Raw genomic sequence first — 27,939 nt, 5'->3', positions numbered from 1 at the left:
TTTTCAAGACGGACGCATTTTAGTGCGACAGCGTGAGGAAGCGGCTGCGCAAGAGACTGAGACCTAGTAGTCGGCCATTGCTGTGAGTCGTGGCTGTGTAATAATACACATACAGAGGAAGGAGAGGGACACCTTGCCTGACTGACGAACATTTTGGTGGTCCTTATTGACATTTTATTTATCAACTGGAGGAAAGCAACTCAGTTCTTGAACGGCTAGGTTCTGGGTAGGTATGATGATTTAACTTCGTGTTATCGAACGGACGAGGGTGGGTTTCCGCGTTAAGGAGGACGTGTAAGTAGCTTGTAACCCGAGCAGACGTATATAGCATTCCGGCAAAACGTAGCGGAACGAAAGGCACTACGGAACGTTGAAAACCAGTCTTAAGATGTCAAACGTGGTTGCGTCTATTTAGGGTATTTTCTTTGTATGAAGTTTGGCACCCCTATTTCCGTTCTCTCTTGCAGTACTGGAAAGCCGGCTAATTTTTGGTTTGCTGCCAGTGTCAACATCGTATGGCAGTTCGTAGTGACTAGAATATACAGAAAATGTATATTTTGTCTTGTGAAAAAGTGTATACTTTAGAAAATACCCAACGTATTTTGACATTGACGTGGCTTAAGGTGCCTAAGGTTGATGTTGGCATTAATTTTGTTTCTTACTATACGAGGCAGTCCGTGGCATATAGTCTATTTCATTAGTTAATTTGGCGGATTCAGCTTTTGTTTGGGAGCTTACTGAATAGATACGGAGGCAGCTGTCACTATACATTTAAAGAGACAATTCGACTATTGTCCCTGTTGTTTAAATGGGCATTGTTTGCTTGGATCCGTATTTGTTAACGCTAAATGTTCGTACCAAGTTTTACACGTACTCGCCTGGTTACTAGACAAACGTGACACGTCATGATTTGCCTATGAGTTACCCCAGGATTTATCGTAATTCCATTGGTATTCTGACGTTTTAGTCGAACACTCACCTGTTCATCTTAAAGGGGGCGGGTCTGAGCTTTTTAAAGGTGTAGAATTAAAACCTCACAGGTGATGGCACGTGCCTCTTAAGATATTGTACTTTAAACTTTTGATCTGTTGCTATGCACCTGATCATTCCCTGTGCCGTTTAGAACCTTTTAATATTTTTAAAATGACAGTTGCGTTTGTTTCTTTGTGTGTTTAGTTTATTGCGACACTTGGCAAGATTTTTTAAAAACCTTTTCAATATACGCATAAGTACACTGCTTCTCTGTTAATTATATATCCATTTTATGTAGTGCGTATTTTTTGTATGTTATTTAGTATTGTCTAATTTTATTTTAATTTTCTTTATTAGTAACTGATGCCTTGTAAAGCATTTTGCGCTACATCCTGTGTATGAAAATGTGCCATATAAATAAATTAGATTTTTGAATAAACTTAGTTCACAAAACTGAAATATATTATAAAGCACTATATTCCTGAGTTCCATTTAGACTGTACATGAGTTGTCTACAGCTGTTGTTTTTCAGGATAGGATTTACTGTTTATATAGTAATGTTTTATTTATATAGTGCCTTTCCCATGCCCAAAGCACTTTACACAAATTCAGTATGAATGACAGGGCACATACACCATCTGCTTAAAACACAACGATAAATACAGGAAACGCTAAGATTTGAATTACAGATGAATAATCCAGAATAAAAATACAAATACAACAAGAAAACGCAGAACAAATAACATCATTTGGGATACAAATGTAAACCATCTTGAGCACCTAGACAGAGGGGGTAAATTGAAAGAAGGGTCAGAATGTCATGGTAAGTTACTTACAATCTTGAATAAATTAGTTTTAAGTTTTTAAAAAGAATGAAATGAGTCGGCTGATCTCATTAATTTAGGGAGGTATTTTCAATGTCTGGGACCAGTACAGCTGAAGGCATTGTCACCCATAGGTTAGTTTGGGGCATAAGAAGATTTCCAGAATCAGTGGACATTAGTGACAAACAGGAACGTAGTGATTGAGGAAATTACTAATATACTCCAGTGCAAGGCAATTTAAATTTTTATAGGTTAGTAATAGAATTTTATATTCATTCCTATAAGACACAAGGGACCAATGCAGGTTGAGTAGGATGGGTGTTATGTGCTTGCTGTTGCAGGTCTTTGTAAGGACTCTAGCAGCAGAGATTTGTACCAGCTGAGGATCTGATAAAAGATTAGATGGGGTTCCTGCCAATACGGAGTTTTAATTAGTCCATGCGGGATGTGTTTAAAGCGTGGACAAGTTTCTCCACATCAGAAAGGAGAGGAATGAGTGAATATGGAATATTTTCCATATACTCATGTGAATAACTTGAGTAACCGCACCATATTATAGTACATACTTTAAAAAAATACTTAAGTGTTAATTCACACCCAAATAACTGTCACCTAATCTAGTTTAAATACTCTGTTTATACTATTTTTAAGAACATGTTGATGATTTCATTTCCTTTTTTGGCAGAAGGATGTTTTGATATTAGCTTAAAGCTTTTAGATAATTATTTTTGCTGTGTGAACTAAGAAAATTAAAGTAGTAAACATAAACTGAAAAAAGTTTGCAACAGGGTAAATTATTTAAGGAGAATAGTTTTTTTTCTTCACTTTAGGGCCATTGACACATTTTACAAAGGATATTCAGCAAGCAGTACTGAAGTATAACTTGTCTTCTATGCATATGCTGTATAAAAATAATCTGTTATGTTGAATTGTTCTTTGCTATTTAAATCACAGCAACCTGATGCATTCAATCATATTATGGCAGATAATCCTCTATATCAGTTTACCTTTCACTGTTTGCCCCATCTGATTGGAGATCCTTCCTGTCAGAAGTCAAAAATAAAGATGCTGACGTGTATGTTCTGATGTATTTGTATGTGTGAGTGACCTTTGCTTCAGTGTTCTGTCAGGCAATGTTATTGGTGTTGTGTAACTAGAACTTCAGGTCAAAAGGGATTCAATTACAAGACACTACAGAAATAACTCTAAACTTTGGATTTAGACCAGAACAAAATAAATGGATTTTCTGTTTTCTTAGTTGTTCTTTGCAGACTATATTCTCTCTTTTAAATATGCTAATTTTGTAGTGCACTTGAGAATTTACAAAACTTGGTTTATCTGAAAGTACCAAATTGGGCATTGTTTATACATTCAAGTAGGTGTTTTACAAAGAATGTCTAAAATATAAATGTCTTTTTGAGAAGTTTACTGTTGAGAAAAACAAAGTAAACTGATGTTTTGAGAAAATAGTTTTACTATTTCATATTTTCTCTACTATTTAAACTTTTTGATTATACAGTAAATGCTTAACCATATGCAAAAGTAAATCAATTACTATTTTTATTAAATTTCTGGTTCTTCAAGCCATTTTGTTTTATTCCCTACAGCATCCTCCAGCTCCTCCTAAGGAATTAGTAGATGCTCCCATTTCAAAGAAATGAGCACTCTGGCATGTCCAGGATTTTCCCTATGGTGTTTTCCCAGTATGCGCTGCCTTTATTTACTTTCATATGGCAACATACTCTTGGGGGAGGGGGCTGTGTGGTTCATTTTATATGTGTAAATCACCTGTCTTCTTAAGATCTAGGAATTGATGGTTCTTTTATCACGGGTTTCTGTTATTGCTGGATGGTTTTACTCTGAGATCATCCTGTATTGCCAGTCTCCTCATTATTACTCCTGGAGAATGAGCCCAGTAACTGTGCATATTTTTTTTGTTTTATCAGTCCTTAGAATTATGTTGGGTGTTTGTGTGATGGACTGACATTCGGTCTAGAATGAGACCTTAACTCTACCTTATAGGTGCTCAATAAATTAGAATATCATCGAAAAGTTAATTTATTTTGGCAATTCAGATTCATTACACACAGAGTGATATATTTCAAGCGTTTATTTCTTTTCATTTTGCTGATTATGGCTTACAGGTAATGAAAACTCAAAATTCAGTATCTCAGAAAATTAGAATATTACATAAGACTAAAAATTATTTTTAATACAGAAATGTTGGCCTACTGAAAAGTATGTCCATGTATGCACTCAGTACTTGGTTGGGGCTCCTTTTGCATGAATTACTGCATCGACGTGGCATGGAGACAATCAGCCTGTGGCACTGCTGAGGTGTTATGGAAGACCAGGATGCTTTGATAGCGGCCTTCAGCTCGTCTGCATTGTTGGGTCTGGTGTCTCTCATCTTCCTCTTGACAGTACCCCAGAGATTCTCTATGGGTTCAGGTCAGGCGAGTTTGCTGGCCAATCAAGCACAGTGATACCATGGTCATTAAACCAGGTATTGGTACTTTTGGCAGTGTGAGCAGTGCCAAGTACTGTTGGAAAATGAAATCAGCATCTCCATAAAGCTTGTCAGCAGAGAGAAGCATGAAGTGCGCTAAAATTTCCTGGTAGACGGCTGCAGTGACTTTGGAATTGATAAAACACTGGACCAAAACCAGCAGATGAAATGGCTCCCCAAATCATCACTGACTATGGAAACTACACACTGGACCTCAAGCAACTTGGATTCTGTGCCTCTCCACTCTTCCTCCAGACTCTGGGACCTTGATTTCCAAATGAAATGCAAAATTTACTTTCATCTGAAAAGAGGACTTTGGACCACTGAGCAACAGTCCAGTCTGTTTTCTCCTTGGCCCAGGTAAGACACTTCTGACCTCTGTGGTTCAGCAGTGGCTTGACACAAGGAATGTGACAGTTGTGTAGCCCATGTCCCGGATATTTCTGTGTGTGGTGGCTCTTGAAGCACTGACTTTAGCCACAGTCCACTGCTTGTGAATCTCCCCCAAATTCTTGAATGGGCTGTGCTTCACAATCCTCTCAAGACTCCGGTTATCCCTGTTTAATTGTGCACCTTTTTCTGCAACATTTTTCCCTCCTCTCAACTTTCCATTAATATGCTTGGATACAGCAGTCTTTGAACAGCCAGCTTCTTTAGCAATGACCTTTTGTGGCTTACCCTCCTTGTAGTGGGTGTCCATGTCTGTCTTCTGGACAACTGTCAAGTCCGCAGTCTTCCTCATGATTGTGTGGCCTACTGAAAGGCTCAGAACACATTTGCAGGTGTTTTGGATTAATTAGCTGAGTGGAGTGTGACACCATGAGTCTACAATATTGAACTTTTTCTCAATTTTGTAATTTTCTGAGGTACTGAATTTTGGGTTTCCATTAGCTATAAGCCATAATCAGCAAAATGAAAAGAAATAAACGCTTGAAATATATCACTGTGTGTAATGGATCTAAATGTTACCGGCAATGTATGAAAGGCAGGCATTGTATAGAATGCCTAGGCAATATATAGAATGCCAAAAATTGGACGGCGAAGTATGAAACGATTAATATGTCGCATATTTCCTAGGCATTCTATGCAATGTCAAAAGACAAACTGGCAAAGTATAATACTCCCGCTAATGACATTTCTAATGTCCCGTGGCAACAAGTAGGTTCATATTTTATTTTCTCTTGTTTTCCTCAATAAGAAAGTCCTATACTTTATTTTGTAATTCTTTCATTTTCATATACGTCTTTTCAGTAAAAGCCTTTTCATGACTCTCTTTTAATACTTTGCCTAAATAGCATTTGTCATTCTATATAATGCCTGGGTATTACATACAATGCCTAGGGAAAATATATATAATATTAAAATAATTTGGATATTTCATACTTTGCCCAAAAAACACCAGGCATTCTATATATTGCCTAGGCATTCTATACAATGCCTGTTTCATACATTGCCGGTAACATGTATAATAGGTATATGAGTTTCACTTTTTGAATTGAATTACTGAAATTAACTTTTCGATAATTTTTTAATTTATTGAGTTGCACCTGTATGTCTCCCTTTTGCTTCTGTAATCAACTGATGTTTGGAGTGTGTATAGATAATGCTAAGTTTTAATATATTGCTATTTCATGAACAAATAGTCCTGGAGATTAAATATGGTTTAAATTGTATTATGAAATTAACACATCATCCTGCCTTTATTTATTAGTCATTGTAGTTATTGTTTGTATGAAGTTTACTTGTTTTTCTCTATTTTTTTTTTTATTTTTTTTTTGGATTTTCTGAAAGTGCTACAGTTTTCTTTTCATATTGAGGATATAAGTATGTTTGGTTAATTTAAAAGGATTAATAACCTTGTGAGTGTGCACACACATCTACAGTTTCTTTCCTTGCACCCAGTACTTCTGGTATTGGCTCTGGAAACCAATAAAATTAGATCAAATTAGGTGGGCAAAGAAAGTGATTGAACAGACAGGCAATGACTTTATGTATGTGTGAATTTTTTAAATATTTGAACTTGCTCTTTAATTATTTTTGTTTTTCAGACTTTTCAGCATCCGGATATGTCATTCATATTTGATTGGATTTACAGTGGTTTCAGTAGTGTACTGCAGTTTTTGGGTAAGATCTTGGAAGAAATATTAGTTTTAAAATAATAAATTGTATTTATACAGAGCCTTTCCTATGCTCAAAAAATACTGTTACAATGCAAAGTACTCTAGCATCCACCTTTTTAAAAAATAAGCATAACATTAAAAACTTAAGTATGAACCTGCTCTTGATGAATTTTAAAATGTTGTTCTTGTGCTAGTCAAGATTTATTGAAATTAACCTCTAAAGTACTCGGTGTGTATCTAGTATGATTAATAATAATGATTCTTTACATTTATATAGAGCTTTTCTCACTGCTCAAAGCACTTTATGTAGTGAGTGGGGAGCTTCTTCAACCTCCATTAGTGTGCAGCATCCATCTAGATGATGTGACCAACAGCAATTTTTGTGCCAGTATGCTCACTGCTCACCAAATTTTGGCTGTTAGGAAGTGTAGGGATAAAAAGAGAGAGTCAGTTAGACACAATGGATGATCAAGAAGACAGAATGACTAGGCTGTCGTTGGCAGTATAACTAGGACATCTGAATACACCCTTCTCTTTACAAAGGATGCCCAGGGATCTGTTATGACCATAGATAGTCATGACCTTGATTTTTACAACTTGCCCAAAGAACTGCACCATTGTTATAGCACAGTGTTCCCATCACTGCATTGGACCATTGAGATCCACATTCAGACCACAGGGTAACTGGCCCCTGCTAGCCTTGCCAACACCTCTTCTAGCAGCGACCCAAGCTTTTTCTGTTTGGTCTCCCATTTAAGTAATGGCCAGGCCCGAAAATGCTTAGCTTCAGGTGGATGACTTGTTCTGAAGTGCATGAGGTATGTCAAAAGTATCAAAATATCAGTGAGTTCCAGATTTAAAATTACTTCAATACTCATTTTTCTTTGTTTCAATTCTATAGCATACAAGTGCACTTTTGGTTTGCTGTTGCTTTTGACAATTGAGTCTCGTAGGCTACCAATGGACATGATTGGAGCACAGTTTCTTCCCATCCACTCACAGGTGTTAATAAGGTTGCAATTTCGGTGATGTTGGGGACAGAAAAAAACAAGATAAATGCATCATTTGGAACAGCACAATACCAGATAAAGGGGGCAATTGCCACCAGTTTAGCCAGACAGTTGGACTGACATGCAAGTCAGTGCAAATTTTCCAGAGAGATCTTATTTCTAAATTCCAGAAACATTAATAAGTATACACTTATAAACTGTTGCATTTAAAATTAGGCTGTGATGTTTAATTTGTTTTCTACAGATTAAAATGTATTTTGTAGCCAGTTAAATGTTTAATGCCTTAAGACAGGGGTCTTCAGTTATTTTAACCTGTGGGCTAGTTATGTTCTGTGCTGTTCATTTAGGCAGTACTCTTCAGCACTAGAGCTCTGTTGCTCCCTTGACTTTAAAATGCTCGATCCAAAGTGTACTGTGGTGGCACATTACTTTCTTTTGTTTTATTACAAGTGATTTTAAAATTATACTAAATGTGATTAAATATAATGTAAGGCACTATAATCTTTTAGGGCTCAATTGCATAAATAGTGGCAGTACTCCTCTGTTTACTCATATACTACTTCCAGGGGGGTATTTTTCGTACGTGGATTACTCGCTTAGCCGGATGTAATTGTTGACGAATTTGGCCTGATCCTGGATCTGTCGGTTTTTTGAAACTCTTGCTGGGAAGTGTTGTCATAGCAACACATCCAAATCCGCAAACCTGCTCGGAGCAGGGTTTGTTCTGCGCAAACAAGGATTAGTTTACACACGTGATCAGTGACGGTGCGTGGAAGTCATCCAGTCAGGGCTTCGCCGTTCATAAATGAGCGACCAATTGATATTGGTGCGCAAATTATACGAAGAGAATTTCATATAAAGAGGGTTTTGCGCGATCGGCAAGATCCTTTATTGCCCCCGGAGGAAATTCTGTACGAAAGATACCGCTTTAGCCGAGGGGGAATATTGTACCTCAAAGATTTATTAGCTCCGTATATTCGAAGTCAAACTCGGCGAAGTCGGGCTCTCACAACCACACAGACAGTAGGCATTGCTTTGAGGTTTCTTGCAAGCGGCACTTTGTTATATACTGTAGGCGATGCGGAACATCTATCAAAGTACAGTTTGTCAGGCAATTCGTACAGTCTGTTTGGCTCTGAAACATTTCCTTCAGGTTTTCATTGTGTTTTCCTGGACACCTGCATGTGCAGACAATAAAAGAGGCGTTTCATGCCATTGCAGGTAGGTAATACACAGGCTAAAACACCCACAGTTCCATAAAGAATCCCGCAATCAGCCTAACATTCTCATTACCAGGATTTCCAAATGTGATTGGGGCACATGGAACTGATCAGAGTGGAGTTTGATCAAACATTATTTGGAAAAATGTACCTCTCCTCCTGATGAATAATCAGACACAGTGTCTTCATCAAATATTTGACCTTCGTTAATATCTCGTTGGTCAGACACAGGTTCAAGGGATATGACATTCCCTGCACCTGACCCAACAAAAAAGAGGGCTATATGGAACATACCTATAGCACACATGGAGGACAAATATGCAATGACCATCCTTTACCTGAAATGAAGTGACCACTGCTTCCTGCCACTGGTTCTGAGGAGGAGCTTCCCCCTGGGAATGCCCTCAGAAACAGGGCGATGGGCATTTTGCTGGAGAGCCAACTCTTCTGCAGGGGGTTAGGTCTGGACCGCGTGGACCTCCACCTGTTTTTTGCTTGTCTGCCTCCTTATTAGCTTTAACATTAATGTTTTTATATTCTATATGATTCTTTATGTCAACAATACTTTAAATAGTTGTATACCAATATTTACCAGTTTGAAGTATATTCTTGTACTTCACTTTAACCTGTTCCCCATGTTCTCCTTGTGCTCACGTTTGATCTGGAATTATGACATATAAATAATAATTAATCTGACACATAGGAAATGAAACGCTGCATTCAGTAAGTACAATGTACACTACTTAGCGTTTAATTTTTTCGGCCACTTTTTGCCAGCCGTCTTTTCTGGTCTGGGCTGCTTTTGCAGTGTTACCCCTTATGTATATTAAATCTTGAAATTCTTTGTGTCCTTCGAGTAAAAGGTCTTGCGCCACGTGTGTGAAAAAAAATGCGCTCGTTCTTTCGTCATTTTGTTGCAGCCTATCAAAGACTTGCTGATCATGTTTTTCTAGACTCAATATATATGGGCTTTTCACTCAGCGCGGGGCGCGCGCATTCATCTCGTATGATTAGATCCAGCTACACTAATCTAATACACAGCTGCGTTTGAAAAACCGACTTATCTGGATGAGTTTCACTGGCATTATCTCATCCAAGATGAGGCACCTGATCTAGGATGGTTTAAGCGACATACGAAAAATACCCCCCAGGTGTGCTTCAGAGCTTGTATTTAGTTTGTCAGGGTTGATTTGCTGTCCAACAAATGCATGCAAAAGCATTCAGTTAACATTAAATTACTTTTGTATCATTTCATTGTTCTATTTCAGTAACAGTATGTGTTTTCATCAATGTAAAAATAAACTGTTGTCTGTATTTAAACTTCTTTACTTTTTATTGTTTAGAGAACTTTACTCTTGCCCTTTAGAAAAGATTGCACTACTTGAAGAATTTTATTTAATGACTAAATTTTCTGTTTATCAATGTCAAGATTGTAATACATACAGAATTGTAATTTATTTTACATTTTTATTGAGTTATGTGTTATATTGTATTGGGTATTGAAAATGGTATTGAATTCCAATACTTAGCATCATGCTGAAGTTTGAAATTTTGGTATCATGACATCCCTTGTTTGTTTGTATTTATGTATGTTTGTATGTATTTGGGATGTTAAAATCCAAGAAATCTGGTAAACGATTTACATAAAATTGGAACTGTGTAAACGTTTACATGGAAATCTGAACTTAATATCAAGTTACAGCAACCAAAAATAGGCAGACCTATGTTTGTCTTAGTCTTGGTGAATTCTGCTAAGTACTGGAACATAATGTGGACCACACTGTACCTCTAGCATGATACCAAGTCTTCATAGTTTATTCTATGTCTTATGGTAATATACTGTAGGTGGTTGGTGTTTAAATTTTGGGGGCTTGGATTTTAGATATGCAACATCTATTCTTCCGTTTTGGTTTTACTATTTTTTTCTGCTCCTCAATATCGTATACAAAAATAAATACATTCCAATCTCCAAGGAGGACTATTAGAGTAAAACATCAAGTAATATTTGTAAAGCATCACAAGGGGGAACAAGATGTCAAACACAGAGTACCTCTTGTATGGTTTCACTTCTGCCACTGGATGAGATATGTGTAATATAACTGTGAACTGGAACGAGGAAGGTTCAATGAAGCTCAAGTAAGAAGTGTTTAGCAATAAAGCTTGAGTCATGTTGGGAGGGAGAAATAGAGAAGTGCAGGTGGCGAGTTCATCAGTTTAAATAATAGCCCAGCTCAGTTAAGACATCCCACATAACCAAAAGAGGGGAGTTGGACCACTGTACATATGCCATAGTTCTCGAGTTTATTTCTTTTTTACCTGTCCTCTTCTCTACAATCCTTACTTATGTCATGTTTTAATACTTACTCCTTCATAAAGTTCTTCCTTTTATCTTATCTCTACCACCAAAGACATCCGTACAATACATGTTACGTGTGAGAAAAGTAGGTTTAAGAAGCCTCTAAACCAGAGTACTGGCTGTTATTTTGTACCACTTCAACCAGTGGCAAAAACCCCCAAGTAAAAATATTCCAAATCCTCGCACCACCTAAACATGTAGCCTGTAAATGGTATCGTTGTCTATAGTAAGTTAAAGTACAGTTATGATTCAATGTTATAATTTTGGCTATAGCTAGGGCAAAAAAAGCACTTTTATCTCCTACTGCTGATAGAAAAAAACAAAGTAACGTTTAAAGTGAACTTTGTAAACGTGTAATAGTATCGTAATAAAAAATAACTCCCAAAATTCCCATTAAACTACAAATATATATAAAGTACCACGTTAATTTCATAGTACTTCTGATACATCCAGTTAACCAACGGCACTATACCTGATTTCCATTGTCTTTGGAAATGTCCCAGACATGTATTACAACTAGCACTAATTATAAAAATAAATTAGTCCCCAAACGTAAATAATTATAAATCTTAAGCTAAATTGCCAAGAGCATAGTACATGATTGTAGCAGTTAACACCACACCAATGCATAGGTATTATAGTCTTCCAGTTGCTCCCCAAATTTTCCACCTTTACTGGAACTGTAAAACTCAAAATATCATTCCTTATGCAGCACTTTCACACTGTTTTAACAGTTGGCCCTTTGTATAGCTGTCCCTTTAATTTTAGGACAAACTGAAAATATATCATGAAAGCACCTTGTCTTTTTATTTTCTTGGAAGATTTAAATCTTATTTGGTGTTCTTGTCCCAGTCAAGGTCAGCTGGGCCAAAATATCTGTCTGCTTTTCATTCCTTTCTATAGACAAGGATGACTCCTGTAGGCCCTGGTTCTTGCCTTCTTACTCCACTTTTCTTTAGTATGAGAACTATTTTGATCATTTCTCTTTGGAACTTGGCTTGTGTGTGGGTTTTTTTTTTTTTTTTTTTTTTGAAGTTCTCAATATAACAAGTAGTCTGCTAACAATAAACACAGCGACAGGCCTATAATGATTTGCCTAGTGGAGCACTACAGCCTCACTAACCCCAACATTTAGTAAAGCTAAGAAAATCAGACTTTGGGATTGGCCAGTTTGGAGACCACTGATCAGATAATCTGGAATGAATAGCAACTGGTTGACCAGGGCACCAGTAGCTAAAACAATAAATACTCTGAATATTTGAGCAAATTATGTAATATTATGTAATCTAGGTCATTGGGAGTGTTTTATGCTTTTTAACAAAATAAATGTTTTTTTCCACAGAGAACAATCTAAAGTAATGACAAATTAATATATAGAATGTACATTTGAGTAGCAGAAAAGTACTTAGTTAACTATTATTGTAGAGAAAGATTAGCGCACAAGTTCTAAATTTTGAAGTCAGAAGGGACAGGTGGTTGATAGTCAATACGATTGTACGTTCAGTATGGGAAAAGACAGCAGTTCCATAACTAAGAGGTATTTTTCAACAGCTGCTTGACATATGTCTGCATTGAACATCTCAGATGTACATCTTTCAGAAATGATCTGCATAAGTTTGCAATTCTCATAAAAAAAGTTGAATGACTAGTTTAAAGAATATTACCAGCTGCATGTACTTTTTACATTGCATCATTGAATTATAAAAGTAAAACTCAGTTTTAATGTGAGCAAAAGTCAGTTTAGCTTCACCCTAATTTAAATGTAAATATTCAAAATATGTACCTGTAGCAGGTAATTCATGTTAGTGCAGTTTTCCCTAGTAAACTGCACTTCTAGTTTTGTTAGGGACATAAACAGTTACCTTGTAATACTTTACCCTGTACCACATAACACAAAACTCTCCCAGGTAGCGTAAACCTAAATTTGTGTGTTCCCCCAATAACTTGTATATTTCACTGTCCTCCTAAATGGTTTATATTAAAATGTAACTTGTAACATCTAAGTGTGCTGGATAAGTTTTCCTTCCATTCCCAATCCTGAAAAAGTAACTTCTAGTTGTTTCTGGTGTGCACAATTTTTTTTTTGAGAAATTTGGACAAATAATTTTATTAAGCTTAGCATTTACAGCATTGCCAAATATCCTTGAGCTTTCTCACAATGTGATCATCGTTGTTGGCTGCCATGATACATTTTGATGTCTCCAACATGGATAGTTGTATACTATGTGCTAGAAGAGACTGTGGTACAATAGGTTTGTACTAGTTCAATCAGTATTCATCTTCTCGTTATACTTTTAAATGCTGTAATGTATAATGAAGTGTTCAAAATATGCTTTTATTTCTGTATTACTGAAAGCAATTTTTCAAAGGTATCAGAATTTTCAAAGAACTGAACATTTAATGTGAATTCTATGTTGACAGCTTTTTACATATGAATGATGAGTCATCTATCCTGGGTTGATTTCAGCCCAGTATCTGGTGGTGTGTAAATAGGCTCTGGATACACTGACCTTGTAATTGATACAGTGGTTTCAGAAAATGGATGACATATATGTGTTTATAGAACGTAAAAAACTAAAAGTTAATATTTTGTGTGTGTTTTTTTTTTTTGGCATTTACATCTTTTATTTGCTAATCTTAGTTTTCTTTGTGTATATTTTTTATTTGTTTACAATTGTAAAATTTACTCCATATTTATGGTAGTGTTTATTACATACAGAATTATTTTACAAATTGTTGTTTATAGCTTAAAAATAATGGATTAGGTATAGTGACCTGTTTATATGTTCCATGTTAAACTATAAAGAAAATTACAAGATAAATACCTGGTTCCCTTTTTTTTTTTTTTTTTTTTTTTTTTTTTTTTTTATAATGGTTGCACACAGCAAGTACTAATTGATTAAAGTGTGTTTTTTTTTCTCTAACAATACAGGACTGTACAAGAAATCTGGCAAATTAGTGTTTCTTGGTTTGGATAATGCTGGCAAGACGACACTGCTGCATATGCTCAAAGACGACAGATTGGGACAACATGTACCAACTTTACATCCCAGTAAGTTAGCAGTATCTCTGAAGATGTGCAGAAAGTTTTATCTGGCATCTGTTGTGAATAGAATTTGCACATAAGAAATATAATGAAGTTTAATTAAAATTTACGTCAGAAAGAAAAGAAAAAGGATTCAGGATGTGCAACACAACTCTCTATTCCTGTTATTTCTAAATTCTAAAAATAAACCTTTTAAAATGGTTTTAGCTGTTTTATATTTTTTGAAAATAGGCTGTAATGCATCCATTTTTAAAACAGTAAATTCTAGTCAAACTTTACTACAGTTGTCTACTTATGTCTCCTTCCAAACCATTTTTAGTGTTTTACACATTGCTGGCACCCATGAAAGCAGTTGCATATGCACAGTCAGATTGTGTATGAAAGAGATTCATGTTCATCAAAGCAGTGTGCCTTTGCTGGTCATTTTTACACTGAGCTATGAGCAGATGACTTGATTGATGGAAATGCTAGCTAGGGTACTGCATTTTTCAATATTGTCAGGCATTTCTTGGTAGTTCTGGTACATTTACTACTTTTGGTATCACCCATATTTTTGTACAAACTTCACTCTTAAAATTCACCTTTAAAATAGCAAAAATATTTGCAAATATTAATAAAATGAAAATTGATTAATATGGTATACTTAGTCACCAGTGCTGAGTTACAAAAATATGAAAAGTATGAGTCCCTCTTAAATATTGTATACCTATTGTTAAGCCATTTAACAAATTTGTGTATAATGCAATTGGGGAAATAAAGCTCCTAGTTAAAATCAGGTATCACTTTACTGTTGGAAGTCTGTATGCTAAAGTTATGTAAGATCTAAAGATTTAAATAGATGTTAAAGATTTATAATTAACTTATTTTTGATTTTCAGCCTCCGAAGAGCTGACAATTGCAGGAATGACATTTACTACCTTTGATCTGGGTGGCCATGCACAAGGTATTTATGCAAAAAATCTACGGGAAAGTTATTGATGGCTTAAATTTAAAAAGGAAATATTGAGGTAATATGGTTTCATTGATAACCATCACGTTAGCAACTGCACCAATGGAAATTTGCTGCTATTCAAGCCAGTGTAATTTTATATTTAAAAAAAAAAACTGCCATTTTATAATCCCAATGCATTGTACAGAGAAGTACAATACAATTAAAACAGTTGCATAAAAAAAGGAATATTAGAGTGTGGAGATAGATAGATATATATCCCTTGTTCGCCAACCCTCCCAGTCTGCGCTACGCGCCAATCACTTTGCGTCTCTGCTTCTCGCGTATGTGGATTTCACTTTCACCAAGCAACAAATCTTTTAATTCTAGCGGATACGCCTCTTCATTGGGAAGAAACACTACTTTTCCCTGATGGCAACATGAATTTGACGATTTACAAGTCTCCAAATTAAAGTTAAATCCAAACAATATATTTGATCTCTTTTTGCTGTTCCATTATTTCACCGAGTAATAATTTCCTTTTGTTTGCACTAATGCGATCTTTACTATCATTTTTTTGAGACTTTCGAATTTTAGTACTTTAATTATCTCTAACCTGCTCTTGCATGTGTATCATACCAACGTTTTTGAATTCTTTACGACGTTCTACTTTGTCATCTACTGTCTCTTATTTCCGGTCTGGCGTGGTTAAATCTCTTGGCGCACAGTCTTGTCTCACGGGACGTGAAAGTATCTCCCTGAAAAAGTTGCGTCTCGTCCCAGGCTAAAAAGTCTTGTCTTGTCCCAGGATTTTTTTTTTTTTTTTTTTTTATAATAGAGATATGTAGGAGATATAAGTATATATAGTTGTATGTAAAATATCCCAGTACTTTACAGTTGCCAGCATTTAAGTGTCATGTGATATCACAGTTTCATTTCAATTCATGCATTGCATTAACTTACTTAATTTCATGCAAGAAAATTTTTTTGTTTTCTAAAAGCTGAATGGAAGCATGTGAACTGATTGATCGTGTTGCATTTTTTTTTTCCACACAACCAGGTGTTATACTGTCACATTTTGGACAAAAAATTGTCTGTGAATTATAAAACCTATACACCCAATCTGTATTTCATTATTTGGGCAGCATAGTAAGAATAAGCTGGAATTGTGAATTAGTCACTGTGTAAAGTCTGGTAAAAATATATATTCTTCATTATTTCTTTCACTTCATATTGTATATGTAGAGTTTGGTGTTTTAGGAAAACACACCTACTAGATGAGGTTTAATACTTTTTACCATTTACACAAGGCAGGGCTGGGCGATATGAACCAAAAATCATATCTCGATATTTTTTAGCTGAATGGCAATATACAATATATATCTTTTTTTCATAAAGTAATAACATAGACACTTCTGAGTCAAAGCCACATGTCCCAAATGTCACTCAGGCACTTTTATTAACATACAGCTGTAGATGTACATGAGGAATGGCTCAAAAATAAACTTTCGGCATATTTTAAATAATAATGCTCCTTGAATAAAAAAAAATAAGCTTCTTTTCCAACATGACAAAAGACTCACAGCTGTGCAATTAAGAAAATGTAAACAGAAAAGATAGAGCAAAAATAACAAAAGGCCGACTTGCTCTTTAAAAAGTGGGTTTCCACTGAAGTAGAGTGTTCTTTCTTTACCAAAGTGCTTCCTCATGTGTATAGTCCTGTACAAATATCTATGACTTTGTGCAAAGTGTAATTTTAACACAGCATACACTATATCGATGTAAACAGTTTTATATCATCCTAGATCTCATATGAAAATATGTGGATATTTTTTAAAAACTCTATATTGCCCAGCCTTAACACCAGGGTTCTCAATCATGGTCCTGGAGGGATGCAGTGGCTACAAGTTTTCATTCCAGCCAGTTTCCTAATTAGAACTCAGTCCTTGCTGATAATGAATCCTGGTAATTAACTATTTACCCTGTTAGAACTTTCATTAAAAACAAATTTTTAGTTGCATTATAGATTTATATGCCTTAGGTCCACAGTGGCAGCAAGTTTTCACTTCAACCAGTTTCTTAATTATAACCCATTTATTTACTCCTAAAGCAATATGTTTTTTGGGCTTTATTTTAGTTATCTTGCCTGTTACAATTCAGAACCCTTAATTGCCTATTTTAGTTTTTAGCAACTGCATTAAAGTTTTAATTGTTGCATGTTTTCTTAACCAGACTTTAGTTAATAATGAAATGCATATAACCAGTAAACCAGAACCATTCCAGCTTAAATGCTTCGTTTTAAATCTGTATATGCACCATGAAGTGCCAGTGTTACAGAAATGTTTAAAAAATAAATGAGTTGAATTAGAAGCGCTCTTAAGTTTAAGGGTTTACTCAGACTGGCAATTTGTTCCATGCCGAGCATGTTTCTCTGCATGTAACCCCTGCAAAGTCTAGTTTGTTTTACTAGTGTGATCGCTCCATGCTGGGTCAAGCATACCTTGCCCTCTCCTGCTTGGAACAGGTGGGCCTGAGCACGGTTCAGTAGCATTCCGGAACCGTGTAATTGCTAAACATGCCCAACACGGAAAACAGACATGACATCAATGATGCAACAATTGAAATAGTGCAATTCTCATTTCATTCAGTACCATTTGACTTAAAAACAGTTCTTTATTCTTAACATCATTTGTCTCCATAAAAATGTGCTGCACATTCATTAAATCTGTAAGAGGGTAGAGCATTATCCTGCCCTACACGACTCAAAAAAATAAATCACAAAAAAAGGAAAATTGTTTTGATATCCATGCTGTCACTCCATGTTCCGATCCTGTATTGGCTTTTACACGAAGTCCACATGGGCATGACAAAAGCGTGCCCGGGCCCAGATCGTTAAGCGCAGTACTGCATGTAGGCCAGCCGGGGAGCAGAGAGGCGGAACAAATGTGCCTAGTGCGAGTACACCCTTAATCTGTTCTTGTCCCCAAAACCTATAGATAATGTTCTCAGAGAATGAAGCTCTACAGTGCAGTTGAAATTGTTCTTGCCTGAATTTAAGCACTAACAAGCCAAATACTTGGATACCAAGTTTCATTATTAACAAAGACCTTGTTAGCATATTAAAATTATGGTCTCTAAACAATACATAATCATTCATTGTGGTAATGCTAATGAATGATGCTTGCTTAAATACTAATTTCTATAGGTAGTAAGTGGTAACTTTTTATTTTATTTTATTAAAGCTCGTAGGGTATGGAAAAACTACCTCCCTGCCATCAATGGTATCGTCTTCCTGGTTGACTGTGCAGACTTTGGCAGACTGGCTGAATCCAAAACAGAACTTGATGTAAGAAATGTAACCGACTGTACCTGCCTATATTTATCAAAAATTCTGTCATTGTATGGGGCTTATTTAGCTTTAACTTTCAAGACACCTTTTATTGTAGCAGTTCTGTATTTCATTGGAAAACCTAACAGATTCAAGACAAGAATGTTATGTTTACCTAAATTAGATTTACCTGGTTAATTGTCTTCTCTTGGTCTTGGTATGTCACCTCTGTGACATATATCGGTCTGTGCTTATTTCAGTAGATTTACAAAAATTGCAATTCAATTGCATTTTTGTAAATCAGATTAGATTACACTTTTAATAAATGTTTGGTGTGATTAGACTTTTAAGTGGTAATGCAGTAAAATAAAGTTAAATTCATTACAGGCACTAATGACAGATGAAACAATTGGAAATGTGCCTATCCTCATCCTTGGTAATAAGATTGATAGACAAGATGCCATCAGTGAAGAGAAATTAAGGGAGCTTTTTGGGTTGTACGGACAGACAACAGGGAAGGTAAGAGTTTTTTTTGTATTTGCCTAGGTTACTGTATTAAAATATTTTAATTTTAAGCTGTGTTTCTTGGCTGCCACAGTTATGAATTCCTAAACTATTTGCAAAGCAAATTCTAATGTTGAAACCCTGAAACCCTCTGTAGTATTTGTTGAATATATAGTTCAGATGCTTTAGTGATTCAATAAAATATAACACGACGATCTCAGAGATTGACTTGAAGCTGTTCAATCACTGAATTTTCTTCCTGAATTTTAGTTTCAGAGGGTAAAGATCAAAAATTTTAATTGATGAAAACAGTTACAGGAGAAAAAATTGTTTTAGTTGTTTAATTGACAGCATGACAGTTTTTCATTTAGTAAAATTAATGCAAACAGCTATAAAAATTATAGTCCTTCTTATGAACTATGCAAGGTCAGTTTTGTGAAGTGAGGAATATTATACTTGTTAATTAGTCCTGCATTTATCCTTGAAGTATGTTGAATATTCCCGTCCCGTTTAATAACATTATTCTTGGTTGTCCACATGATCATATATAGCATTCATGTACTTCTTGAACCACATTAGCTTTTGTACTGCTCCTGAGAAATTTTTAGTTTTAAACCGTTTAAAACGTTTGTGTATACTTGCTATATGTGACACACATTTGTTCAAGTTATGATATGTGATTTCCTCCTTGTTCCTCTTCAGTAGTCATGTCCATAGCTGATTTCCACTAACCTATCATAATGATTTTCATGCCACAGGCCTTATTCATTCAGCTTTGTCTTAATGAGAAATTGTCACTATATTGAGGTCAATGGCAGAATTTTAGCAATGTCTATTCTTTCTGTCTCAACTGACAATTGCTTGCATTGTTGCACTCTTCACCTTGTGAGTTGCTTTGTTATCATAAAATAATTGCAATGTGAGTAGTAAGTTTTTTTTTTTTTTTATGGGATAGCCATTTTGATCAGAAGAATGTGCTTTAATGAAGGTTTATTGTACATTCCTCTCTAAATACACTAAATATTAAACAACTTTTTTTGTATGTAACACGGTATGCAATTAATGCTGTTTGTCTTTCTGTATCACTCTAGTGAAATGAGTATTTTTTGTTAAGTTAAAATTTTATGGGTATTTGGTTCAATTGTTTACTCTTTAAATATTCCCAGGTGCCATAAATGTAAATGACAATGCTAAATATTTTTTAGATTGTCATATTTTGGAAACGCAGTGCAGGAGTGTACTGTGAATATCGTAACATAAAAGTAATGATGTGTGCACCTTGGTTTTGGATTCACAGTATGTTCAGAGTTCATTTGATTCAAGCCTACATCTCAACTGCGTTTCACTTCCACTGTTGTATAATCAGGATACATAGAGATATAGTAGTCTGTATCCGTTCATTTCTTTTCTAAGCATGAAGTGGAGCTGAAGCCAGGGAAAACGTAGTCCTGGATGTAAGCTGTTGAGAAAACTAAATTATACTCACTTATATTTGGGCAGTTTTTGGACAGGGAGAAAATTAGTCCCTTGTGTAAACCATCGTAAACCTTCAAGTTATTTGCAGATATAATGCAGTAGAAAATCAGACTAGCAACCAAGAGCTTTTGGTGTGTTTCTGAGGCCTACCTACAAAAGTTTCACAATGTACACTAAAATGCTCATTCTAGTCTAATTAGACCAACAGTCTGACTTCACTTGTGCCCTGCTGCAAGTATAATGCTCTTTAAAACAGCAAGGTTAAAAAACATTATGACTTTGGAAAAAGAAGAGCACCAGTTAACTAAAGATTTTTATTTTTTTTCTTTGTTTCATATAATTCCAGTGTACACTGATTCACATGTTGTAACTTTTACAAAGCTCGTCTCTGTCGCTGAAGTACTTGAGAACATAAGAAATTTCACAAAAGAGTGCATCATTCAAGTTATTCAAGCTTGTTTGTTTAGCTAATAACTAAGCTGATCCAATGTCTTGCCTAGGTATTTCCTAAAGGTTGTCAGGGTTTTTGCTTCAATTACATACCTTAGTAGTTGGTTCCATATTCCCACAGCTCAAAGAAGTGTTTATTGGCTTCAGTCTTAAATGTACTTCCCATTAATTTTCACTGAAGTGAAATGCTTTGTCTTGATTGTGCAACCACTTTCTTGCTACTTGTATACACTGATGGTACAGCATATGGATTTAGCCCTTTCAGGTTGGAGAATAGGTAGTAGTCACATAAGGCCAGGTTTATCTAAGAAAGTAAGGTGGCTATACTGTATCTTTGAATCCATATAACATATCTTTTGCATGCTAGCCTTCCCAATGTGAATGGGAAAATTTTTCATGTAGCAGAAGGGGCATGGTTAATAGTTTCACTACCTGCATTCACCTGATTGACTATTACAAACACCCAAACCATAAAAAGGGAATGTATATCTGCTTTATTTTCATGTAATTAATATGGACTGCATCCTTGGCATCCCATAAATGTTGTGCATGTGATCTTTCCATTTCTGACTTTTGACTTTGAATTCCTCTGCTGTTGGAGAGACCGCAATGCATTCATTATTGTTTGTTTTGGTATTAAGTCTTGATGCTTCATCCAGGTTTCATCCTCAAATAGATGAAATTTGTTTTCTACTAGGCCATATTCCTTAGTTTGTTTTTCTTGGATTGTTGGTTGTAGTGATGTTTTATTTCAGAGTCAACATGCTGAACACCTAGATCTTGCTCATGTTTAAAACTAGAATTCCCGAAGCTTACGAAAAAAGTTGTAATGCTGGACCACCTTAAATTCCTTCATACCTCTTCATCAGCGCCTTTGTTTTGCAAATGTGTCAATCAGCACAAGCAGCAAGCAGCCTGCTATCCCATCCCCTATCGAGGCAGCTGAAATCAAGTCAGATGTAAAATTCTCAGAGCTCAAGTCTGTTTATCTGGGTGTGAGGTGTCTGGAATTGTATAGGGTAAATTAATATATCGTTCTTTCAAATACATACATTTCAATGTTTGAAAGTGCTATGTCTTTCGAACATTTTTTTCCAATCTCTCTACGTTATGGTGCATGGTACTGAGAATGCAGACAGATTTCTTCTTTTTGGGAGCATACACTGACAGCCTGGCACTGCCAGATATTAACACTAGTGTGGAGAATTGCTTGCATACTGAAGTGACTTTAGGTGCAAGTGGAAGTTCTCGTCCCACCTTATTCATGGTGCCAAGCAGAGTTGTGTTGCGGTGCACCAGTCTATTAGCCAGCAAAAGCGACGTGAAGAAGTTGTCTGTTATGGGTTCTGGAAACTGCTCCATAAGCTTTATGACCACAATCTCGGAAAGTCTTTCTCCTGTGGGACGACTGGGATCTTTTCCTAATAAGGAGTAGCATTGCACATGTTCTTTGTCTTTCAGGGATTCTAATGTTAATTGTTCATGAAGGATGGCTTCACTTAGTCTGTCAATATTTCCTTTAGTATCCGCTCTCTCTCACACAGTCCTTCATTATGGTTTGTTTACGGTAGCAAGAGTTTCTACCGTTATCATTGTTGGAGACTGTCTATATATTGAAACATCTTTTGTAGACATCCTGCTAGAATGAAATTATGCACCCTACTGTGGCACATGAAGGGGGCAAAGTCCTGCCACAAGTTGACTAGGAGTGGAGAACTCTTCCAAAGTTTGGTGTTCTTTCACACTAGAAGTTCAATGATATCTTGATTCTTGATTTTGTCATTTGTGGTATACATTTTGACTTGGTACCGAAACAAGAAACATTTACTATATAAAAATACACTACAGATTTCATATTCTGTGATATATCCTTGTTAAACAAATTCACTGGTAAACCATTGTATTTTATTGTCAAGCTTGTAGTTTTATCCAATTTAAAGCATTCAACAAAGCTTTTCTGTACTTTTGGAGAGAGGCAGTTGTAAAGACAATACAGTGGTGGAATTCATGCTTGTGAAGACGAGGAAAGCCAATTCCCATGGATTAATATTACTATTATTAGTGAAAGGGTGTTGTACCATGTTAGCCATTATGAATGTAGTGAATGTAACATCTTACCCGAAGAAGGGGCCCAAGTTGCCTCGAAAGCTTGCATATTGTAATCTTTTTAGTTAGCCAATAAAAGGTGTCATTTTGCTTGACTTTTTCACTAGTATTAGTGAAGAAATGTTAACATGACAGTGTAATCGTCTGTAATTCAAATATTCTGCAATCAGACTTGTATTATAATTAAGTTTATTTTAGTTAAACTGTAATTAAGTTTGTTTATAATTTCTTATTTAAAAATTGATTTTTTTTTTTAAAGTCTTATTTATTTTTAGTATTTTTTTTACCCAATATATTTTTCAGATTTACTGTGCAATAGTTCTTTTCATAGCAGCAGGTCTTTATTCCAATCAACTTCACAATCCGCGCATCATTATTACTTTTAACACTTTTAACTTTCACAAAAGTGAGTACACCCCTCACATTTTTGTAAATATTGTATTATATCTTTTCATAGGACAACACTGAAGATATGACACTTTGATACAATGTAAAGTAGTCAGTGTACAGCTTGTATAACAGTATAAATTTGCTGTCCACTCAAAATAACTAAACACACAGCCATTAATGTCTAAACCGCCGGCAACAAAAGTGAGTACACCCCTACGTGAAAAATATCCAAATTGTTCCTAAAGTGTCAATATTTTGTGTGGCCACCATTATTTTGCACCAGTGCCTTAACTCTTGGGCATGGAGTTCACTAGAGCTTCACAGGAATCCTCTTCTACTCCTCCATGACGACATCATGGAGCTGGTGGATATTAGAGACCTTGCACTCTTCCACCTTCCGTTTGAGGAAGCCCCACAGATGCTCAATAGGGATTAGGTCTGGAGACATGCTTGGCTAGTCCAGCACCCTTTACCCTCCGCTTCTTTAGCAATGTAGTGGTCGTCTTGGAGGTGTGTTTGGGGTCGTTATCATTTTGGAATACTGCCCTGCGGCCCAGTTTCTGAAGAGAGGGGATCATGCTCTGCTTCGGTATATCATAGTACATGTTGACATTCATGGTTTCCTCAATGAACTGTAGCTCCCCAGTGCCGGCAGCACTCATGCAGCCCCAAACCGTGACACTCCCACCACCATGCTTGACTGTAGGCAAGACACATTTGTCTTTGTACTCCTCACCTGGTTGCCGCCACACACGCTTGACACCATCTGAACCAAATAAGTTTATCTTGGTATCATCAGACCACAGGACATGGTTCCAATAATCCATGTCCTTAGTCTGCTTGTCTTCAGCAAACTGTTTGTGGGCTTTCTTGTGTGTCATCTTTAGAAGAGGCTTTCTTCTGGGACGACAGCCATGCAGACCAATTTGATGCAGTGTGTGGTGTATGGTCTGAGCACTGACAGGCTGACCCCCCACCCCTTCAACCTCTGCAGCAATGCAGGCAGCACTCATACGTCTATTTTCAAAAGACAACCTCTGGATATGACGCTGAGCACATGCACTCAACTTCTTTGGTCGACCATGGCGAGGCCTGTTCTGAGAGGAACCTGTCCTGTTAAACCGCTGTATGGTCTTGGCCACCGTGCTGCAGCTCAGTTTCAGGGTGTTGGCAATCTTCTTATAGCCTAGGCCATCTTTATGTAGAGCAACAATTCTTTTTTTCAGATCCTCCGAGAGTTCTTTGCCATGAGGTGCCATGTTGAACTTCCAGTGACCAGTGTGAGAGCGATAACACCAAATTTAACACACCTCCCCATTCACACCAGAGACCTTGTAATACTAACAAGTCACATGACACTGGGGAGGGAAAATGGCTAATTGGGCACAATTTGGACATTTTTCACTTAGGGGTGTACTCACTTTGTTGCCAGCGGTTTAGACATTAATGGCTGTGTGTTGAGTTATTTTGAGGGGACAGCAAATTTACACTGTTATACAAGCTGTACACTGACTACATTGTATCAAAGTGTCATATCTTCAGTGTTGTCCCATAAAAAGATATAATAAAATATTTACAAAAATCTGAAGGGGTGTATTCACTTTTGTGAGATACTGTAAGTTCAATGGCCTCTTCAAGATTTTGTGAAATTCATAATCATTAATTTTCTTTCCCATAGCTTTCAATGCTTATGTTTCTTTTGGCATTGCAATGAGCAGTTCAGACATCACCAAAAGCTGAAGAGGAGCATTTATTTCACTGCCATTTTCATTTGTGTACTCGTTAGGAAAAAGAGCAGATAATACGGTGAATATAGTACTGAAGTACAGTAGCTTAAGAAAGCATTCACCCTTCTTGACTTTCTGCACACTTTATTGTGTTGTAGATTAATTTTAAACTGGTAAATTTGCCATTTTTACATAAGTGGACTCTCAATATCCCATAATGACAGTTAAAACATTTTTTCAGAAATGTTTGCAAATTTATGGAAAATGAAAAGCTGAAATTTCTCATTCATATAAGTATGTAAAACCTTAATTCAGCACTTTGAAGGAGCATCTTTGGCAACAGTTACAGCTTCTGGGCTTTTTGGGGAAGTCTGTACAAGGTTTCTACACTGGGATTTAGGCAGTTTATCCCATTTTTCTGATCATTTCTTTCAGCGGTGAATAAAGTGAATTGAAAAGATAATGGCAAACAATATTCTTATTCTGAAATTTTAAATGGTAAAATTAAGTACAGCTCACTAAATAATATCAATTAAAATCGAGAATAATGCTCTGATTGTGATTATACTTGGAGTAAAACCTGTAGCCATAGGATAGCCCCTAGACTGTATTGCGCTATAGTGTGTATATTTTGTGTTCTGCATATTGCCTAGTGCCAGTGTAGTCTTTGCAGTGTATTTTGCTTTCCCTAGTAATAATGCACTCATTCATATACAGCAGGTTGAAATTAAAGTTAAATCATATTTTATAGAGTGATGTTTTAAACTTTGCATGTTCCATAGATATTGTATTTAGTCATTTAGTTTATAATTTAACACACTAATCAGTATTATGCATTTTTTAAACAGAATAATATTAATATAAATAATGAAACTTTATTCAATTTGTTTTTATTTTTTCTCCACAGGGTAATGTTCCAATGAAAGAACTGAATACAAGACCACTAGAAGTCTTTATGTGCAGTGTCTTGAAGAGGCAAGGCTATGGAGAAGGCTTTCGCTGGCTGGCGCAGTATATTGACTGAAGTGCAAATCCTAGAGTCCGAGCTGGAGGCAATTTCACCATATTCGATCCCATGTCTGATTAAAAGAAAAAAATTCTGCCTGAACTATCAAAACAGTGTCCAACTTGAATCCAATAGACTGTTATTGGTTGACCATTTGGTTATAAACTTTCACATTTTTCCTAGGCAAATAATATAGCATCACATATGCTAAAACATTTTAAATCTGCACCTGGAGAGGAAAGGGGAATATATTCCCCCCGCCCAGTTTTGCTGAGCATTAGTATGTGTGAACTTGACAATGTGTTAAATCTGTAATCTGTTAAATTTCATTCGGCATAATTGAATTTTTGTTTCATTCCCGTCCCCACCCGTTTCCTTCAACATAATCTGTCTCCATTTTGAAGAGTGCAAGTGAACACGTATTTGAATGCATCTGAATGGACTTTTTAACAGGAACGACTACAGACATGTGACTAGTATTTAATGATTGTCATGATAAATTTTTATGTTTTTTTTTTTTTTTTTGAATATTTGGTTCAATAAACCTAGAATATGTATCCACCTATATTCTGCTATTTAAAAACGCTTTTTTGTTGTAACTCTTCTTACTAGGAAATGCCTTAAACTTGAAATCAAAGAGAAAGGTGTTTTAAATAATGCTCTGTACTATTAAAAAAAAAATAAAAATCACACACATACATGATAACATGGAGGAGAACCTTACAAGTTAATGGTGATGGTGAAATGTCAGATTTACGGTTCATCTATGCTTGACTGAAATGTATATTTTGTTGTTATATTTTCATGCTTTACTTAAGTATGGCTTTTTTGGTAGCCTGTTAGTTTGGAATGAAGATTGTAAAAAATGACTAGTAAGGTATTTATAGCAAGTATATCACTGCCTTTAAATGGGGTTACAAAATTAATTGGGGAAAATGGCAGTTAGAGTATTGGGGTTTATTTTAGATACCCATAATGCAGAGATAAGGTCTCTTACTGTAAAGTGTGCAGATGGTCTGTGACAAATTTAAAATGGGTGGTATAGCATTCTAACTGAAAAGACTGCATTGTTGGAGAGTTCCGTTAACACAAAACAAGTATTTTAATTGCAGTCATCAACTCTTTTTCATTAATGTCATTCAATCATACTGTATGATGTTGGCATCCAAGAAAATTTAAAAGCTCCAAGCTGCAGTAATCCTTCTGTTTTGAGTTGAAACATTTGTCATGTTGACTCTGCAAAAGAGAATGCTTTGCTGTACTTTTCAAATGCTTTTACTAGCTGTGGTTTTAAAAGATTTGTGGAGGTAAGATATACACCACAAGTAGCTGTTCAGATAAGTATATTTCAATAAGAAAAAAGTATAGAAGAGTTAAATCCCATTTTTCTTTATTGTGCAGGGCAATTTGATTTCAGTTGAGAATAATTTTTTCAGAAACCATGTAAAATTACAAGTTGAGATTAACTAAGAACCACATTTGAAAAATCATCTACAGTAGTGAAAAACTTTTTGAATAGTGCCATAATGTGGTATATCTTATGAACTGTATTGTATAGTTGACAATCTGGTTATTGTAATTTTTAATCAATTTAAAATGCTTTCATTTTAGTTTAGTACTTCTTTCTTTTTCCCTTCAGTTTCAGCCCTGAATTTTTAACATTTACTAAATATGCTATCCTTTGTAGAACTGGTATGAGGTTAAAAGGTAACTGACAGGTTTTGATAAAAAATATATCTTTTGATGGTTTGTGAAGCAGTAAGCAAACAGTTTTAATAATTCTAATTGCCTTTAGACATTTATTCAAAATTAATTACAGAATAAGGCTGAAAACTTGTCTTGCTTGCTTTTTGAAATTCATAATTTACTAGCCTGACATTCTCTATGATTAAATACATACCTGATGGAGTGCTTTACGTTTTATCTGTGTTTTAGGTTACGGTTATTGAACATTGTTTTTATTTCAT

The 27,939-nt window shown here is 35.7% G+C and overlaps 2 protein-coding genes across 2 annotated transcripts in view; both read left to right on the top strand.

Moving 5' to 3' along the window:
• Positions 1–27,939, top strand: part of pitx1 (paired-like homeodomain 1) — a 554,834-nt gene that overhangs the window by 363,800 nt on the left and 163,095 nt on the right. The window lies entirely within an intron of this gene.
• Positions 28–27,893, top strand: LOC114660259 (GTP-binding protein SAR1a). Its single transcript, XM_028812845.2, has 7 exons — positions 28–226; positions 6,354–6,429; positions 13,944–14,063; positions 14,935–15,000; positions 18,228–18,331; positions 18,701–18,832; positions 25,874–27,893. Exons 2-7 carry the CDS (start codon positions 6,372–6,374, stop codon positions 25,988–25,990), a joined length of 597 nt encoding a protein of 198 aa, XP_028668678.1. The 5' UTR covers positions 28–226; positions 6,354–6,371; the 3' UTR covers positions 25,991–27,893.

The sequence above is a fragment of the Erpetoichthys calabaricus genome, chromosome 11 (genome assembly GCF_900747795.2).
Source record: "Erpetoichthys calabaricus chromosome 11, fErpCal1.3, whole genome shotgun sequence".
NCBI classification, from domain to species: domain Eukaryota; kingdom Metazoa; phylum Chordata; class Cladistia; order Polypteriformes; family Polypteridae; genus Erpetoichthys; species Erpetoichthys calabaricus.
The sequence above is the reverse complement of the archived record's forward strand: the minus strand, read 5'-3'. Positions and strand labels throughout refer to the sequence as shown.

Coding starts and splice junctions, on each gene's coding strand:
- LOC114660259 (XM_028812845.2), top strand. CDS start 6,372: ATGTCATTCATATTTGATTGGATTTACAGTGGTTTCAGTAGTGTACTG. Junction 6,430..13,943: donor TAGTGTACTGCAGTTTTTGG/GTAAGATCTTGG, acceptor CTAACAATACAG/GACTGTACAAGAAATCTGGC. Junction 15,001..18,227: donor TCTGGGTGGCCATGCACAAG/GTATTTATGCAA, acceptor ATTTTATTAAAG/CTCGTAGGGTATGGAAAAAC.